General features: G+C 47.2%; 1 protein-coding gene across 1 annotated transcript in view; it reads left to right on the top strand.

The window, feature by feature from the left end:
* LOC309808842 (uncharacterized protein) overlaps positions 1-16,419 on the top strand; it is a gene marked incomplete at its 5' end in the record, with an annotated part of 172,158 nt that extends 155,739 nt beyond the window's left edge. Inside the window, 3 exons of the mRNA XM_082629414.1 lie at positions 13,186-13,293; positions 13,646-13,798; positions 15,460-16,419. Of these exons, the coding sequence (XP_082485540.1) occupies positions 13,186-13,293; positions 13,646-13,798; positions 15,460-15,576 (378 nt within the window). The 3' untranslated portion in view covers positions 15,577-16,419. The remainder of the gene's footprint in view (positions 1-13,185; positions 13,294-13,645; positions 13,799-15,459) is intronic.
* Between the last annotated feature and the right edge of the window lie 483 nt (positions 16,420-16,902).

Genomic DNA, 16,902 nt, shown 5'->3' with positions numbered 1-16,902 from the left:
AAGGCATTAGCAAGGTTCCAAATGAGCTGAGAAATGACCTTCTAAAAGGGCTCTCAATCTGGCCTCTGGTAGATGTCTGTCGGGGTTTCTGCCCAGCCTAGACCCTCCTCAGGAGAGAAGACGTTTAGGGCTTACAGTGGGCTGACTGGTGGCCCCAAAGATCTCAGGCTCTAATCCCTGGGACCTGAGAATGTTACCTTACAAGGTAAAGTTTTGCAGATATAAGGATTTTGAGTTGAGACTATCCTCGCCCTAAGTGCCATCTGTAAGTGTACTTATAAGTGAGAGACAGGAGGAGATTATATACAAAGAAGAGGCGGAGGCAGTGACCACAGAGGCAGGACTAGAGTGCTGCACCTACAAGTCAAGGGATGCCAGCAGCTTCTGTGGTTAGAGTCTTTTGAACTCCTTGGCTTTTCAGCTCCTAGGCTGTAAGATTTGAATCCGCAAATGCCCCAAGGAGAAAAGCTGCACCAAATGTCAAGCTTGCGTCTGTGTTTCCCTTCTCTCCAGAACTTGGCCCACATGTCTTGGTGTCTCTCTAACATTCAGATGCCAGCAAACAGATGTTTTCTTACTTTATCCAGGTTTTCTAAAATTTCTTTAGACTTCACCTGATCTTATGTTATTATTGAACTACCATCTCAATTACACCTAGGAAGAAAATTTACAATTTTTAGAGAAAATGGAACCCTGGTACAGTGTTGGTAGGAATGTAAACTGGCACAGCCACTGTGGAAAACAGTATGGAGGGTTCTCAGAAAACTAAAAATAGAACTACCATATGACCTCGAAACTCAACTCCTGGGTATAAATCCGAAAAAAACAAAAACACGTGTTTTCAAAAACATGTATTTGAAAAGATACATGCACCCCAATGTTCAGAGCATCATTATTTGCAATTACCAAGATATGGAAGCAACCTAACTGTCATCAAGAGATGAATGGATAGGGGCTTCCCTGGTGGCGCAGTGGTTGACAGTCCGCCTGCCGATGCAGGGGACACGGGTTCGGGCCCCGGTCCGGGAAGATCCCACATGCCGCGGAGCGTCTCTGCCCGTGAGCCATGGCCACTGAGCCTGCCCGTCCGAAGCCTGTGCTCCGCAATGGGAGAGGCCACAACTGTGAGGCCCGCGTACCGCAAAAAAAACACACAAAAACCCCAAAACAAAACTAAAAAACACCCCGTGGGTAGTCAGAGGAGAGGACCGTCACAGCTCATCCCCCTGTGCCGTGTGCCAGGCATGATCTGAGCACCTGTACACATGTTAACTTATTAAAATACTTCTAACAATCCTATCAGGTTGGGAGTACCATCACCCCGCGTACAGACTGAACAAAAGGAAACAGAATATGGTGTCCTCCTTGTGTTCACAAAGCCCGTTAACTGGCAGAGGCAGGACTTGAAGGCCACAGTCCGGCTCCCGAGTCCATGCCATGCTTTACAGCCTCCAACTTCTCACGCTCATTCCTAGAGCCACCTGGGAAGGAGGAACCAGGCAACTAAAGACTGGGTTTGAATCAGACTCCACGTCTGACCAGCCACGTGATCCCAAGAAGGGGGCCTCGCCTCTCTGAGTCTCAACCTGGCTCCCTTGCAAAATGGGCACATTAATGGGAACGTCAGCCTTCAGCAACGCTGTGACGAGTATCAGTGTAGCATGTGTGAACGGGCTCTGTAAACTCTGGAGTGTTCTGTGAGGTATAAACTACCCTCTATTCTCATTAGAGGGAATTCCTTTCATAACCTGCTCCCGGCTCTTGAACTTTGCTGTGCATCCAGTCAGTGCTGGATGATCTGGAACCAACAGCTGGTCTATTTATGGCTGAAAACCCACAGGTCATAGGAAGACAGCAGCACCGGAGCCCCTGGGTGGCCACAAAGATAAGGTCCGTGTCTCGAGGACCGATGACATGGTGGTCACTGAAGGAACAGGCCCCCTCCTGCCCCTTCCACTAGTGACAACGGAAAACCTTGGTTTCCCCAACACCCCGATCCAAGATCAACCCGACTCTTTGCCCAACGTTGGAGAAGTACCGGCGTGTCCTGCAGGCCTGGCTGGCCCCCTCTGACTGTGTGTTGCCTCCTTCCACAGATCAGTGCCCTACAGCAAGGCTACAACCAGGTGCTGAGCCAGACCCTGTCTGAGAGAAACTTAGAAATCACCTCCCTGAAGCACGAGGCCGAGAACTTAAGGAGGGACGCCGCCATCACGTCAGGTGAGGCCCTTCTGCATTCAGGCCCCAGAGCTTCTGCCCTCCCCCTGCAGACATCACCAGTCAACCAGCACACCTGTGCCCGTGACCTGGGTGCAGCCTCAGGGATCACCCGTGTCGGTGCATTAGAGTTCTCCCTCAGTGGAGGTTTCTTGCCACCCAGTTCCGAGGGCAGGGCCTGGTAAATATTTGAGAGAATGGTATCTCTTGGCTACAAGGTCTCCTGAGCACTGGCCCCACCAGGGAGAACACAGGTCGCCTTGTGGCTTGGGTGGTTCCACAAAGCAGCCTGAGTGCAAACTAGAGCGTGGACAAAATGGGGTCACTCCTTTAAGGCACCCATGGTCTCACCCATTTCAGCCGAGTGCACTTGGGCCCAAGGGAAACCATTTTCTAATTTGATCAGAGGTGGTTCCCTGATAAAGGGCTTGGGTTGGGAGAGGGGCAGCCAACGCACAGCTGTGGCTGAGCTTTGATTCCCTGGATTCCTTCATTGCTTCCACATGTTTCTTGAGCCCCTACTAGGTGTCAGGCCCCGTTCCAGGCTCCGGGGAGGGAGAGCCAAGCAAGACAGATTCCTGTACTCACAGATTTGGGAGGGGTTGACAGACAATAAAAGTAAAGGGATGAATAAACAAGCCCACTTCAGAGAGCAGTGCTGCTGGGGAGAAAATAAACTGTGTGTCGTGGTGGCCAGCGCTTCAAGGGGGGAGGCCAAGGGGGACCAGCTTAGTGGGTGTGCAACCATGGAACTCAGGTGGGACTTGAACCCGTGGGCTGGGACTCGAACCCAGTCAGCACCCAATATCTTTTAATCGAGATCACTCATCTGGTCTCGGGACTTAATAAAGCTCAGGTTCTTTATGTCTCATGCAGAAAGAATTCAGTGAGAGACAAAGTAAGAAGTGGATTTCTTTAGAGAGAAACACACTCCACAGACAGAGTGTGGGCCATCTCATAAGGCTAGAGACCCCCAAATATGGGGCAGTTAGTTTTTATGGGCTGGGTAATTTTATAGGCTAATGAGTGGGAGGATTGGGACAACTCTAATATTTTGGGGAAGAGGCGGGGATTTCCAGGAATTGGGCCATCACCCACTTTTTTTTTTTTTTTCTGTACGCGGGCCTCTCACAGTTGTGGTCTCTCCCGTTGCGGAGCACAGGCTCCGGACGCGCAGGCTCAGCGGCCATGGCTCACTGGCCCATCCGCTCCACGGCATGTGGGATCTTCCCGGACCGGGGCACGAACCCGTGTCCCCTGCATCGGCAGGCGGACTCTCAACCACCGCGCCACCAGGGAAGCCCCACCACCCACTTTTTGACCTTTATGGTCAGCCTCGGAACTGTCCTGGTGCTGGTGCGTGTGTCATTTCGCTCATGTATTACAATGAGCCTGTAATGGGGCTCCAGTTCGCCTGGAAGCCGAATCTTACGCCCCCTTGGACCTAGCCGATTCTAACCAGTTCATGTTGTATCCTCCACCGCTATGTCCTTCTTTTAGAGAGGACCTGTTTCAGGTGGGCAAGGACAAGCCAAGGGCAAGAGAGGCTGCATGGAGTGAACAGGGGATTGTGGGGCTGGGCAGGGTCGGGGGGTCTGGGTTTTTATTCCAAGGGTGTTGGGAATCCAGTGGAGGTTTTTAAGCAGGAACTGACATGCCTAGAGACCTGAAGAGGATGGGGCCACTCACAGACGAGGGGAGGGAGAGAAGCAGGTGACAGGGAGGAGGCAGTGAGCCTCGGAGGGGCACATCACTCTGAAGGCAGCCAGCGCGTAGCAGGAAACATGCCCACAGCTGTAGAAGCCAGGCATAGCATTGAGTCGCACGTGAATCCCCATCTCTGTATGAATCTGTGCTTTTCTTCTGCCTCACTCTGCAACTTAATCACACCCAGCCCCACCCCCTGCTGCCCCCAGGTCTCTGCTTATGCTCCTCCCTCACTTGGGATGTCCTCAGGTATTTTCTGAGCACCTCCCCCAGGCTAGGTGCTGTTCTGGGCACCAGGAATGGAAGGATGAACTCACTGGTCCTCACCTTCCTCCCGTATGTCGGCCAGTGAAACCTCATCCAAGCATCAAGCCTGTCTCAGATCCCACCTTCTCCGATCAGGGAGTCGGACAGACCTGGGTTGGGATAATGCTTGAGATGGGCTGGACCCACTCAAAGTGTGGCAAGCCCCAGAGGGATTTCCAAGTAACTGAACTGTGTCCTGGAGGCAAAGCTCATTTTTAAAATGGAATTCTGGAGCATTTTGTGCTTTATTTCATAGACATTCTTGATTGATACCTACCACTAAAACTGGGCCTGATGTTCTTTCAAGAAAAGAACCGTAGGAGATAACCCAATACCACTGCATTTATGCACCCTTCTTCCCACTTTTATTCAAAATGATACTACAATGCAAGAGGGAAGAGATATGGGGAGATATGTATATGCATAACTGATTCACTTGGTTATAAAGCAGAAACTAACACACCATTGTAAAGCAATTATACTCCAATAAAGATGTTAAAAAAAATGATGCTACAGTAATGGAGTAGTTATCTATTGCTGCATAACAAGTTACCCCAAAATGTAATGGATAAAACCCCAACCAATATTTATTATCTCCCCCAGTTTCTGTAGTTCAGGAATTTGAGAGGGGGGTGACTTAGTTCTCATGAGTTGCAGTCAAGATGTCGGCTGGGGCATCAGTCATGTCATCTAAAGCCTCGGGGGGAGCCGGAGGATCCCCCTTCAGAATGGCTGCTCATGTGGCTATTGGCTGGAGGCCTTAGTCCCTCAGCACACATGCTTCTCTCTAGGGCTGCTTGAGTGTCCTCACAACACAGCAGTTGGCTTCCCCCAGAGTGAGTGATTCAAGAGGGAGCAAAGAGTTGGCCACAGTGTCTTTTATGACTCAGCCTGAGAGGAAACAGTCCGTCATTTCCACAGTATCATATTGGTTACCCATGGCAGCCCTATTCAGGGTGGGAGGGGCTACACAGGGCATGAATTCTAGGCGGCAGGGATCATTGGGGCCATTTTGGAAGCTGGCTGCCGAGAAAAATCATAGGCGCCATGGAACAAACATAATTTATCCACTTTGTGTTCTTGGGACATACCATCTCATTTGACCCTTACAATAACTCTGTGTGGGACAGACGGTGGGAGGTGAAATAGCTTGTCCAAGACCACCAAGCTAATAAGTGGTAGAGAGGGGTCCAAACTCAGAGGACTGTGAAAACAACCACCCCATCAATAGCGTCCAGCAGTGCCCTCTGGCACACGCCCGTCTCCTGGCCTCTGGAGAAGAATTCCTGGACCTTCCATGTGCTGGGCCTCTGTTTCCCAGGCCCATGGTGTGGCCTCTCCTCCCAGCTTTGCCTGGCCTGTGCCCACAAGGGGCCCCCAAAGGTTTCTCCTCTCGCTGGTGCTGACTGCCCCTCATTCTCACTGAAGCCTCAAACCCTGTTCCGTGGACTTTGCTCTCATTCCCATTCCTGCTCTGGGACCCTTGGAAAAAGCCTCCCCAGTTCTAAGCGGGCACCGGTGGTGGCCCGGGCTTGGAAGGTCTTGTCCGAACGTTGGCTGACAGCCATGGTGTTGCCAATAATCCTTCCTGCCTCTTTGACCTCCATGAGTCTTTTGTTTTGGTTTGTTTGGTTCTTTTACAGAGATGGTGTCATCTTTGCAAAGAGACGTGTTAGTAAAGGATGGTCAAGTTCAACAACTAAAACAGGAGGTGAATCAACTGAAAAGTGAGAACAAAGAAAAGGATCACCAGCTCGAAGCCCTCAGCTCCAGAGCGAGGGTCGGGTCATCAGCAAATTGTAGCTGCGAAAAGCAGACACAGTGGAGTCACATGACACACGGTGGTGAGATGAGGCCAGTGCCCAAGGACACAGGGAGGGTAGCTGCTGGGCAGGTGGCCAACTTCTCTGAAGCCTTTCAAAGGACAGCGTGTATGTGGCTCAGAATAAGCATAATAGATTTTAAAATCCAGCAAACATTTTCTAACCCCTATTATAAATGAGTTTGTTTAATCCCAGCAACAAACCCACCTATGAGCATATACTGCCAGTACAAAGTTTAACATTAAACAGAATACGATCTCCCTGTGAGCACGGATGACCACACGGCTGCATCGTGGTCCCAGCACCGCTGGTTCTCATAACTGTCTTCACAGCAGAACGTCTGAAGATCCAGATGCAAACACGCAGACGCTCATTTCTTCCTTAGACTCTAGTGTGTAGAATGTCTCTATGGAAGATGAACGTGGTAGGCAAGCAAAGAGCTTTTTACATGTAACTTTGACCCTTTGCAAATCTTGCCTTCAATGCTAACTTTAGAATCCTGCCCCTATAGGATAAGATTTCTCAGTATTTGCATGATGTGCCTGTTTCTGTGAGTCAAGGTAAAACCTCAAAGCTTTCATCTCAGGTGGCAACTCAGAGATTCCCAGAGGCTACCCGATAGCTAGGTCTGCATGGGGGTGGGGTGAGAACAGATCTTGAGGTTCCAAGGAAAAGGCACAATAAGTAATACCTGGTACGTAGTACCATACCCAGTTTGGAGCTGGTGAAAGGCACTGCACGAGCTTTGGGATCAGACAGACCAGGGTCCAATCCCAGAGCTTTCTTTTATTGTAACTTATTTGGCCTCCATTTCCCCATCTGTGAAATGGGGATGACAAAATCATTTTGCGAGAAGTGGGAGGCTGGTTTTCGTTGTGCTCTTCTGCCTCTGCCTGAGGTCGGCTGCCTGGCCAAGCCCTCTGTATTCGTTTCTCCCAAGCAGAGTGTCTTCCCAGGCATGTGCTACAGCTGTTTAATGTGGTGTGTGTGTGTGTGTGTTAGTGATGGGAAGGGGATGCAGAGCTGGTGCTAAGTAGAAGGAGTCTGCAAAGACAGCACCTGCTTGGCTCTTCTACCTCCTGAAATGCATTTGAATGATTTATGTCCCCATTTCCCCTTCCTCGTTGACCTTGGAATGAGGTCCCTTCTCCTCTAGACTGTGCTGGCCAATAGCACAAGGGTTCGTCACCACCAAGGGTACTGCTCTTGTGAACATTTGAGATGCCTTTTTTTTAATGACATACATCATGTGTGTTAATTTTAGAAAAATAAGTAGATGACATTGAGAAGAAAAATTAAAAAGAGAGGAGAGGAAATGCTACCTTGAGAAATCAGTGTTAATATGTTCATGTCTGTTTTTCCAGTCTTGTTTCTATATATTGCCTAGAAATCAATCAATCAATCATTTTATAGTTAATTTATACTATGCACATTTTTTAAATTTTTAAATACTTATTATTTTTCCATTCTAATAAATCAACGCTCTTATCATTCGTCTTAAAAGCTACATACTTTCTCCTGGATGTACCCAGTGTTATAAGTGGTCTGCTGTTCTAAACAACACTTGGGTTGTTTCCTCTTTTTTTTTTTTTCTTCCACTGTTACTGACAATTCTGTGAAGAGCATCCTTGAAACTACAGATTTACTTATTTCTCTAGTCATTGTCCTTAAGGTACATTCCTAAAGTGGGAATTGCTGGGTCAAAATAAGGCACATCCATCCTTATGCCGTTAATGCCTGTTGCCAAGCCGCCCTCGGGCAAGACAGCTCCTTTTACCCCTCCACACCAGTCGGGGCAGTTGTGTCTTTGAGATGCAACCTGCACAAAAGCCCTAAGATGGACCCCAGCTCACTGGCTCGGCCCCCTCCACCCTCACCAGTCACAACGTGAAAACATCCCAATTCCTGCACCCTAAGTACCCAGAGTCTACAAAGCTGGATTTCCCCTGCAGTGAAGTTTGCTGGCTTTTGAAGAGGAATTTAGACGCTCTATTCCTCAGAACTCATGAGAGGCATGAACTGGGAACGACTGCAGGATCCCGTGCTCCCATCACACAAATGGTCTCGCCTCTCAGAATTCAGAGGTGTGATTGGGTTATACAGCAGGAAACACTCCTGGGCGTGAACACAGGTACTTGGGACCCCCAGCCAAGCCCCCGTGGCCTTGTCCTTTTTCTCCACAGTGCTCAGTGCTAAAAGAAGAGTTACAGAAGGAAGATGCCCAGAAGGAGAAGTGGGAAGCCCAAGAGAAAGAGTTAAAACTCTGCAAAACCGTGCGTTGAACCTCCTGACCCCTAGGTGTCCACTGAAAGCCTAGATTGTGGTCTTGAGGGTTTTGGAGTGGTTCCTTGGCCCATTAGCTAGCAGAAGCTCTGGGGCTTTCTGGGTGTTTGTCTGTTAATGTAGTCTCCTAATTCTTTGATTTGCTGGCCTCAAAGAGATGGGTGAAAAGACCATGGAAAACACACTCTCCCCAGATTTTCTGGGCAGTTGGCTCAAGGCCCGTCATCAGGTTTCCCCTGGGGAAAGGGATGGGAGGTGGCCACCATATGCTGCTAGAAATTCACCGTGGTCCCTACCCCTGGACTTGTGATGCCCAGACTTTCATGATCCACTGTCACAAGTTTTATCACAGCCCTGGGCACTGCTATTAACACAACTCTTCTTGAAGTATTTTTGCTTAAATACATTCAATTTTACAACAATTCATAAAAACAAAAAGCAAATGTATCACTGGCCTTCTATGGAAGGTGAACATAAAAATCAATACAATGAAAAGATGACCACTCAATGTAAATGTTCACCCCCTGTACCGGCCCGAACCCTCGTGCACATCACCAGGCATACGTTTTCCATCCGTTGGGAAGGACGGTGCCTGGGACGGGGGCAGGAGACGTGTGTTCTTCTCTCTGTCAGGAGCACACTTCTCTGCCTCAAATGAGAAAAAAGAAAAATGTCATTGTTCTTTTCTTCCAAACTGTGCCCATTGTGTCTTCCAAACAGCCCTTATTTAGATTGAACTCAAAAATATACCCCAAGGAAAGAGATTCTAATGAGTGGATAGGTATCTTGTACTGTTTAATCCAGGATCCATGCTGATCTTCAAAAGAAACTCAAATTTTCCCTCACCCAGCCCTTTCATTGCATCCGTTGAAAGAAAGTCTACTTTGCCTCAAAGATGTGGAATTGTCCCCCAAGGGAAAGAATGAAGCGAATCTCAGACTAGGTTTCTGCCTTAATGAACCGGATGAAATGAGTTGTGAAGTTGACTTCCCTGTTGTTGGAACTCTTTCAGCAAATCCATGACATGGAAAAAGAAATGAGGAAGCTCAGGGTGGAGCTGAAAAGGAGCAGTACCGAGCAGAGCCTGATCTCTATGACGCTGCGGGAAAAGAGCAAGGTATGGCAGGGACAGGTCGGCCTGGGAACCACTCTGGGGCAAGCACTCCACCTGCATCATCTCTGTTCATCCTCACAATGACCCCATGCGGTCTATACTGGTATTAACCCCACTTTACAGTTGGGGAAACTGAGGCTCACAGAGGTGAAGGAAGTTATCCAAGTTCACTTGCATAAAGTAGTTGTGGCAGAACTTGAATCCAGGTCTGCCTGACTCCAAAGCTCCTGTGTGTAACCACAACCCTAGACTGCCTTCAGATCTTAATTGTGAAATTATCTAAGAAAGAATTGATCCATTAAATCAAGTTTGCCAATGATGTTGTTCTAACTTAAATTCTCATATTGATTTTTTTTATCTTTTTGTTCCATCATTGAGAATGTTTTTAAAAATCTCAACATGTTTGTCATTTGTGTGTTTCTTCTTTTAATATGAACGATGTTTGCTTTATATATTTTGAGGCTGTGTTACTAGGTGCATATAAATTTAGAATCCTAATACTTCCTGTAGAGCAAAACTTTAGATCATCATGAGATGTCCCTTTTCATCTCTAGTAGTGTTTCTCCCTTAACTTCTCCTTTGTCATTTAGCTTCATCACTGGCTTTCTGTTTGTTAGAGTTTTCATACCATATCTTTTTCATACGTTCTCTGTCAATTTTTGTCTTAAGGTTTGGACATATGCCTTCCAAATAGCGTATCATTTTTACAAAATCCAGTTTGACAATTTTGACTTTTAGTCCATTTATATCATGTAATGACTCGTGTACTGGGGTTTAAATCTACCTTCTTGCTCAATACCAGATGTACCATCTGTGGTATGTTCCTTTTTCTCTCCTTTCTTGCCTCCTTCTGAGTGGATGGTTTTCTCTTATTCCACTTTCCCCCTCTATTAGCTTGGAAATATTTCACTTTTTTACTATTCTTTTAGTAATAGTAAGACAATAGCTTTCATCCTTGACTCACCAAAATCACACATTAATTAAGTTTTTCACTCTTCTACTATTCTCTTAGTAGTCATCCTGAAGACTACAAAATGCATTCTTTTTTTTTTTTTTGTGGTACACGGGCCTCTCACTGTTGTGGCCTCTCCCGTAGTGGAGCACAGGCTCCGGATGCACAGGCTCAGCGGCCATGGCTCACGGGCCCAGCCGCTCCGTGGCATGTGGGATCCTCCCGCACCGGAATACGAACCCATGTCCCCTGCATCGGCAGGCGGACTCTCAACCACTGCGCCACCAGGGAAGCCCTGCATTCTTAACTTACCAAGAGGCAATAGTAGTTGATAATTATGCCCTTCTCCTTGACAGTGCAATGAGTTTCAAACACCTTAACTTCACTTACCCCCTCCAGATTTATAAGCCATTGCTGTCATTTTCTAAACTCCTCTTGATAGTTAAAACCCCACCAGACATTATTAGTGTTTTTATATAGTCAGTATCATATCCCCACATTACCCTTACTGTTGTTTATCTTTTCTGCATCTCTGATCACCCACCTGGGTTCATTTTTCTTGTGTCTGAAGAATACCCTTTAATGTTTTCCCTCATTGTGGCTCTGCTGATGACAAATTCTCAGATGTGCCTGTGTGTCTGTCTGGAGATGTATATTTAACCCTCATTCTTAAAACACATTTGACTGCGTATTGAATTCTACAAAGGCAATTCTTTTCTTTCAGCACATTAGATACAGCATTAGATATGTCACTATTGTCTTGTGGCTCCTATTATTCCTATTTAGAAGTCATCTGTAAGCCTAACTGTTGTACCTTTGCATAATCTGTCTTTTTCTCCGGTTGCTTTTAACATTGTCTTTTCCCTTGATTTCCAGCAGTTTTATTATGGTTTATCTAGGTGTGGATTCAGTTTTATTTACCTCGTTCAGAGTTCGTAGGGGCTTCTTGAATCCCTGGTTTGGTGTTTTGCCTTACTTCAGGCGCTTGGGCTCTGTACCACACAGGCAGTGGGGAGCTACTAAGGCTTCTGAACAAGTGACTGATGCAATGACATTCGTGGACAGTAATCAGGGTGAAAATGATAGTTACAATTTCTCACGTACTAGGCGTTCCCTTGAACATTTCATCTCTTCATCTTCACAACAGCGCTGTGATCTAGAAATCATCCTCTCCATTTTACAGATGAGAAAGTCAAGGCTACTAGTTACTAGTAAAGTAACTAGCCCAATGGCACAGTCGGTTTTGTCTGACTCCAGGTTCGTCTGACTTCAGTGACGCTGGCGTAGCAAACAGCCACATGCTACTGTTTACACTGAAATTAATGAAAACTAAAATTTTTAGTTCAGTTCCTCCGTCACACCAGCCCCATTTCGAGTGCTCGATCCCCAGATGTGGCTGGTGGCTGCCGTATTAGACAACACAGGCTCGCTCAGAGTACCTGTACCGCTGCAGAAAGTTCTGTTGGACAGAGCTGCCTTACAGCTGTGTAACTCTCACAGTACCGTTAAGATAGCACTGGAAGAAACTAAACTCGAGGCGAGGAGGCCAGTTGTCACAGTCCAGCTTGCATGTGAGAGGGGTTGGTGGACAGGCGTGAGACCCCCGAGTGTGAGACAGGGAGCAGGGCGGACGCTGAGGGTGACTCTGAGGCTTGGGGACGGGAACGGGGGCTGTTCATGCAGAACACAAACAGGGGCAGAGTCCAAGGCTGGACTTGGCTTTTGCAGCACATGAAAAAGGCTGCTGACATAGAAGTCAGAGCATGTTTAGACCTGGGAGAAAACTAAGGCCCAGAGAGCTTAGATGACTTTTCCAAGGTAACGGAGCTGGGTAGAGGCTCTTCCACTGGACCACACTACTCAGAAGAAAGCTCTTAAGGGCTTTTCTGGGTCTTTTATTACATCCCTGTGATCCCCCTCTTCAGATCCCTAAAAAAACAGCCTGTGAATTTGTTTCAGCACAAAAACTTTCCATTTATTTACGAGAGTTTGCCTCATTTCCTGTTAGTGCCAGGGCCCAGGGCTCAGCAGGTGCATCCAAGAATTGAGCAGCTGCGAGGCCTACACTGGCCAGCCAAGGGTAGCGTGGAGCTCGCCCAAGCTTACCGTGCGTTGACTGTTACCCAAGCAAGGGGGGAAAAGTAGGCAAGCTTCTCCACTTTAAATGCCTTCGTTTGCAGGCTGCAATTCTTAATAGACATTGCTTTCGCAAGCCTCCAGAGAGGTTACCCCAGTGAGTGTGCTCAAAGTGGTGACGACAAACAGTTATGAAAATAAACCCAATCATAACATTTCCAAGTACCCATCACGAGTTATGAGAACGAGACTGTACGGCGGACATTCCCGTCCACCTTTCATAGGTTACAACAGTACTTAACACTCTCACAGAGCCCTTAAGCACTATTCCAAACATCGAATCCCCACAATAACTCTATGCAGTGATACTAGTATCATCATCCCCATTTGACAGATGAGGACACTGAGTCACGGAGCAGTGAAATAACTTTCCGAGTGTCTTACGGCTTGTTAGGGACCGAGCTGGGATGGGAGTGTGCGGTAGAACATAGTTGAGCCCCGGGTGCAGAGCTCGGCCCTTTCCCGTAGGGGGCAACTCCCTGTGAGTTTGCCTCCACCCTGTGCATGCCTGTGACCCCTGCTGCTGGGCTGCAGCTGTCCCTACCCCTCAGGGGCTCCCCCACTGCCATTAGCCCCCCCAGAAGAGTTTCCCCAGAGGGCATGATGATCACATTAGCAGCAAGCCCACGCTTTCATTATCCTTTCAGGTGGAAGAGAAGCTTCGGGAGGATTCCAGAAGGAAATTGCTTCAGCTGCAAGAAATGAGGAACAGAGAAAACCTCATTAAAGCCAATTTGGAAAGGGCAGTAGGTCAGGTAGGCGTGCTGCAGAGCCCCTTCACGGGCCCGTGCTCTCCAGGGAATCCCGCACCCAAGCGGCCGGCAGGGATGAAAGAGGAGGAAGACGGCCTGCCTTAGTTCACCCGCTTATTTTCTATACGAAGAAGTGTCTAGAAAGAACTAGAGCTGAGATTCTATCTAGATCTAGAGCCTGAGCTCTTAACCTCGATGCTCTACTACTTCGCTATTAGTTACTAAGCTAAGCATCATTTTTCTGTGTTTTGAAGAAAGTTGCGTGAACCTTTGTCCCGCCCCCAAAGGTAGTGGAAATGACTCCTGCGTTAGTCCTGTCCCCCATCAGCTGCAGTTCCCCTTCCCCTCATTTCAGATGAAGATTAACAGTTCTCGGGAAACTCAGCAGTATTTGCTGCAAGAAGAGTTACGGCAGCATCTGGCAGAGAAGGAGAAGCTGACCGAGGAAAGGCTACAGCAAGAGGAGAAGCTGAAAGCCAGAGTCAAGCGGCTAATGGGAGAGAAATCGGTAAGGTGGTCCCCGTCCTTCTCTTTACTACTGGAAACTGATGAAATGGGCTTTCCTATGAGAAACAGAGGGCATGTACTTAGATGGAGAAATCTCAGCAACTCCTTGTTGGGAGCTAAATTAATTAAAGAGGGTGAATCATGTAGGAGGAATTAACATGAAGCTTGAATCCTAAAACTCAGAGATCAACTTGAAGATCAACTTGAAGAGGCAAGGTTATTGAAATGTCTAGAAATGGTACTTTGTTTATATACCGCAGCTGATTTTATTGATACAAATCCCAGTCGTTACTGCGGGTCCTGGTTTGTGTCTCAGTGAGTGCAAGACCAACCAATAGTATTTCAGTCTTTTGCTTTCTCTTCATGCATATCAGGGGAAACACATGGCCAAAACGGCTACTTACTTTTCCAGAAACCAGCCAATTAGAGGATACTTTACAGTGGCGCCTCTCAACTCAAAGGTGTCCACGGATCATATGGGGATGTTGTTGAAATGCAGATTGTGACTCAGCAGGTCTCGGGTCGGGGGAGCCTGGGATTCTGCATTTCTGAACAGCTCCCAGCTGGTACCGATAGCACAGCTCTGCAGACTACATTTTCAGCCACAAAGTCTTAGAAGAAGGTTTTCCCCAAGTTGGCCGATAAGAACCACCTGGGGCTTCCCTGGTGGCGCAGTGGTTGACAGTCTGCCTGCCGATACAGGGGACACGGGTTCTTGCCCTGGTCTGGGAAGATCCCACATGCCACGGAGCGGCTGGGCCTGTGAGCCATGGCCACTGAGCCTGCACGTCCGGAGCCTGTGCTCTGCAACGGGAGAGGCCACAACACTGAGAGGCCCGTGTACCGCAAAAAAAAAAAGGGAGGGGGAGGGGGCTTTTTTAAGGATATAGGGTTGAGTGCCTCATAAAAACTGGGAGCTGAAAGAGAGCCTGGCCTCGAAATAGAACTGGTAAGCCATCAGATCTCAGGCATCATCTCTTTTACACACACACAAGCATGCGCACACGCACACACAGGCCGTATCTCCTCTCTGTGTCTCTGTGTGGCTCCCCTGATCTCTGCTCTCTCCAGTCATGTGACAGGAAGGAATGACCTCATGGTCCCCCAGTTCAAAGGACCAGCCCAGGAAGCAAGTAGCATCTTAGAGCCCATAACCCCAAATCCTGGGAGTGACCATCTTAAAAGCCCAGCCCGTGCCAAGTGCCCGATCAGCTATGACCAGGGACAGAGTCACACACATGGCTGCCTGGATCCAGGAGTAGTGCTCAGAAAAGGGTTAGACAGACCCCCTAGAGTATGCTGCATTTTACCCTCCTAAGACATAAGGCATTCAGTTCAGTAACAGCTTTTCGAGAGAAAGTCCATCCCAATGAAATTGCCTATCATCAGAAACTCCTGGTTCAAAAAAAGATGCAAATGTAAGAAGAAAACGTTATCTGTGTATCTGGAAGAGTGTACACCAAAATGTGAATAAGGTTACCTGTGGGTAGTGTGATAATGGTGGATCATTTTACCTTCGTTTTGCTCACATCTATGTGTGTATATAAATATTTTTTACAACAAAGATTTTATTTTGAGTAAAAAAAAGTGCCATTTGAGAAATATTTGGGGATCTCCCTACAATTATAGAGTTTGGGCATTTGTTGCTCTTGCTTGTTGTAGGTTGGAGCCAGAAAAGGCACCCCAAAGATGGACCAAGGAAGGGAGATGCTGAAGAGAGAAATGTCCAGCAAATCCAGCCAGAGCCTTCTGTTTTCTAAACCTGGTGGAAGGAACTAGAAACGTCGCCCCGCTGGGCCTCGCATGATCCTCCGTGAGTCAGTGTAACTCTTCTGCGTCCAACTACTAAGATGCTTTTTTAGGACATTAAAGGTTGCTACCCTAGTATGTTGCTTCCTAGACTGGTATTTTGCACAATACTGTATTTTGGAGTGTGTGAGGAGAGGGCTTCTTTTCACAGATATTATGAATGTAAACATACACAGGCATATGAAGAATAAGTTTGAAATTCAGACTCCTAGGCCTGGTAGATGCAATTATGTGTTTGGGTAGTGACAAACCCAAATGTCACACCTCCAAGGAGCTCTGAGAAGCCCGCAGTTGAGAAAACCCAGGGCGTGTACTGGGGCCACAGGACAGAATGGGCTGTTGGGGCCATGGTATACTGCATTTATATCTGAATTTATTATAATAAATGTGAACAGCAACCAGTTTTATCGCTTCCATAACAGTGAGTCATGTTTATATGGCGCTCTGCGGTGTTCAAAACACTTCTCGTCTAATCCTCTCTCAAGCCCTGGGAGGTAAATAGCATTATGTTCCTCATTTTACAAATGAGGAAGCTGAGGCCCAGGGAGGTTAAATGGCCCATCTAAAGTCACACAGCTAGTAAATTCAAGAATTGGGTCTGGAACCCAGGTTTCTAACTCCATCTCACGCTGTCCATTCTGCCGCACCAAGACAGCCCAGTAGGTCAAGTCACAGGCCATCAGGACAGACCAAGTACCCAGTCATCAAAGAACACACACTGCCCAGGTGGACACACCCCTTTCCCGTGGTGTTTGAAGAGACCCTCATTTTTGCCTTCTCTCCAGCCATCTGTTCTCTCCCTGCCTTTCTTGTACGGCCAGAGACCACCAAACAAAACAGGAGGAAGAGCCAGAAGCCATGAATATCATTTATTTTTTATTTTTAAAAAGGCACAATAAAAGTATTTTGATATTTTAAAACCAAATGCATTCTTTATACTGATTAAAACTAGAAGGAAATGGGAAAAATGATTTGCATGATCTTCCACTGAAGGTACTTCTTACACAGTGAGAAGGGTGAGCATCACCTGACCTTAAAAATAATCTTGAAAATCCCAGCAGTTTTCCATAAAGAACATATTACTTATACTGTACCATATCCCCAAAATCCAAAACAGCAATCTCCAGCACCAGAAAAGATCACTTGGTCAGGCAGTAGTTAAGTAGCTGGCTCATGTTTGGAAGCCAAATTGTGTGGGAAAAAAAAATACTTTGGTTGAATACAAATATTTGAATTTGCATAAGTTAAATGTAATGCCTATGTGACTCCACTGTATTTGAGGTCTTTCAAAGGACG

This window comes from Mesoplodon mirus (genome assembly GCF_964341445.2).
Source record: "Mesoplodon mirus genome assembly, chromosome: 7".
Classification (NCBI taxonomy): Eukaryota; Metazoa; Chordata; class Mammalia; order Artiodactyla; family Ziphiidae; genus Mesoplodon; species Mesoplodon mirus.
The sequence above is the reverse complement of the archived record's forward strand: the minus strand, read 5'-3'. Positions and strand labels throughout refer to the sequence as shown.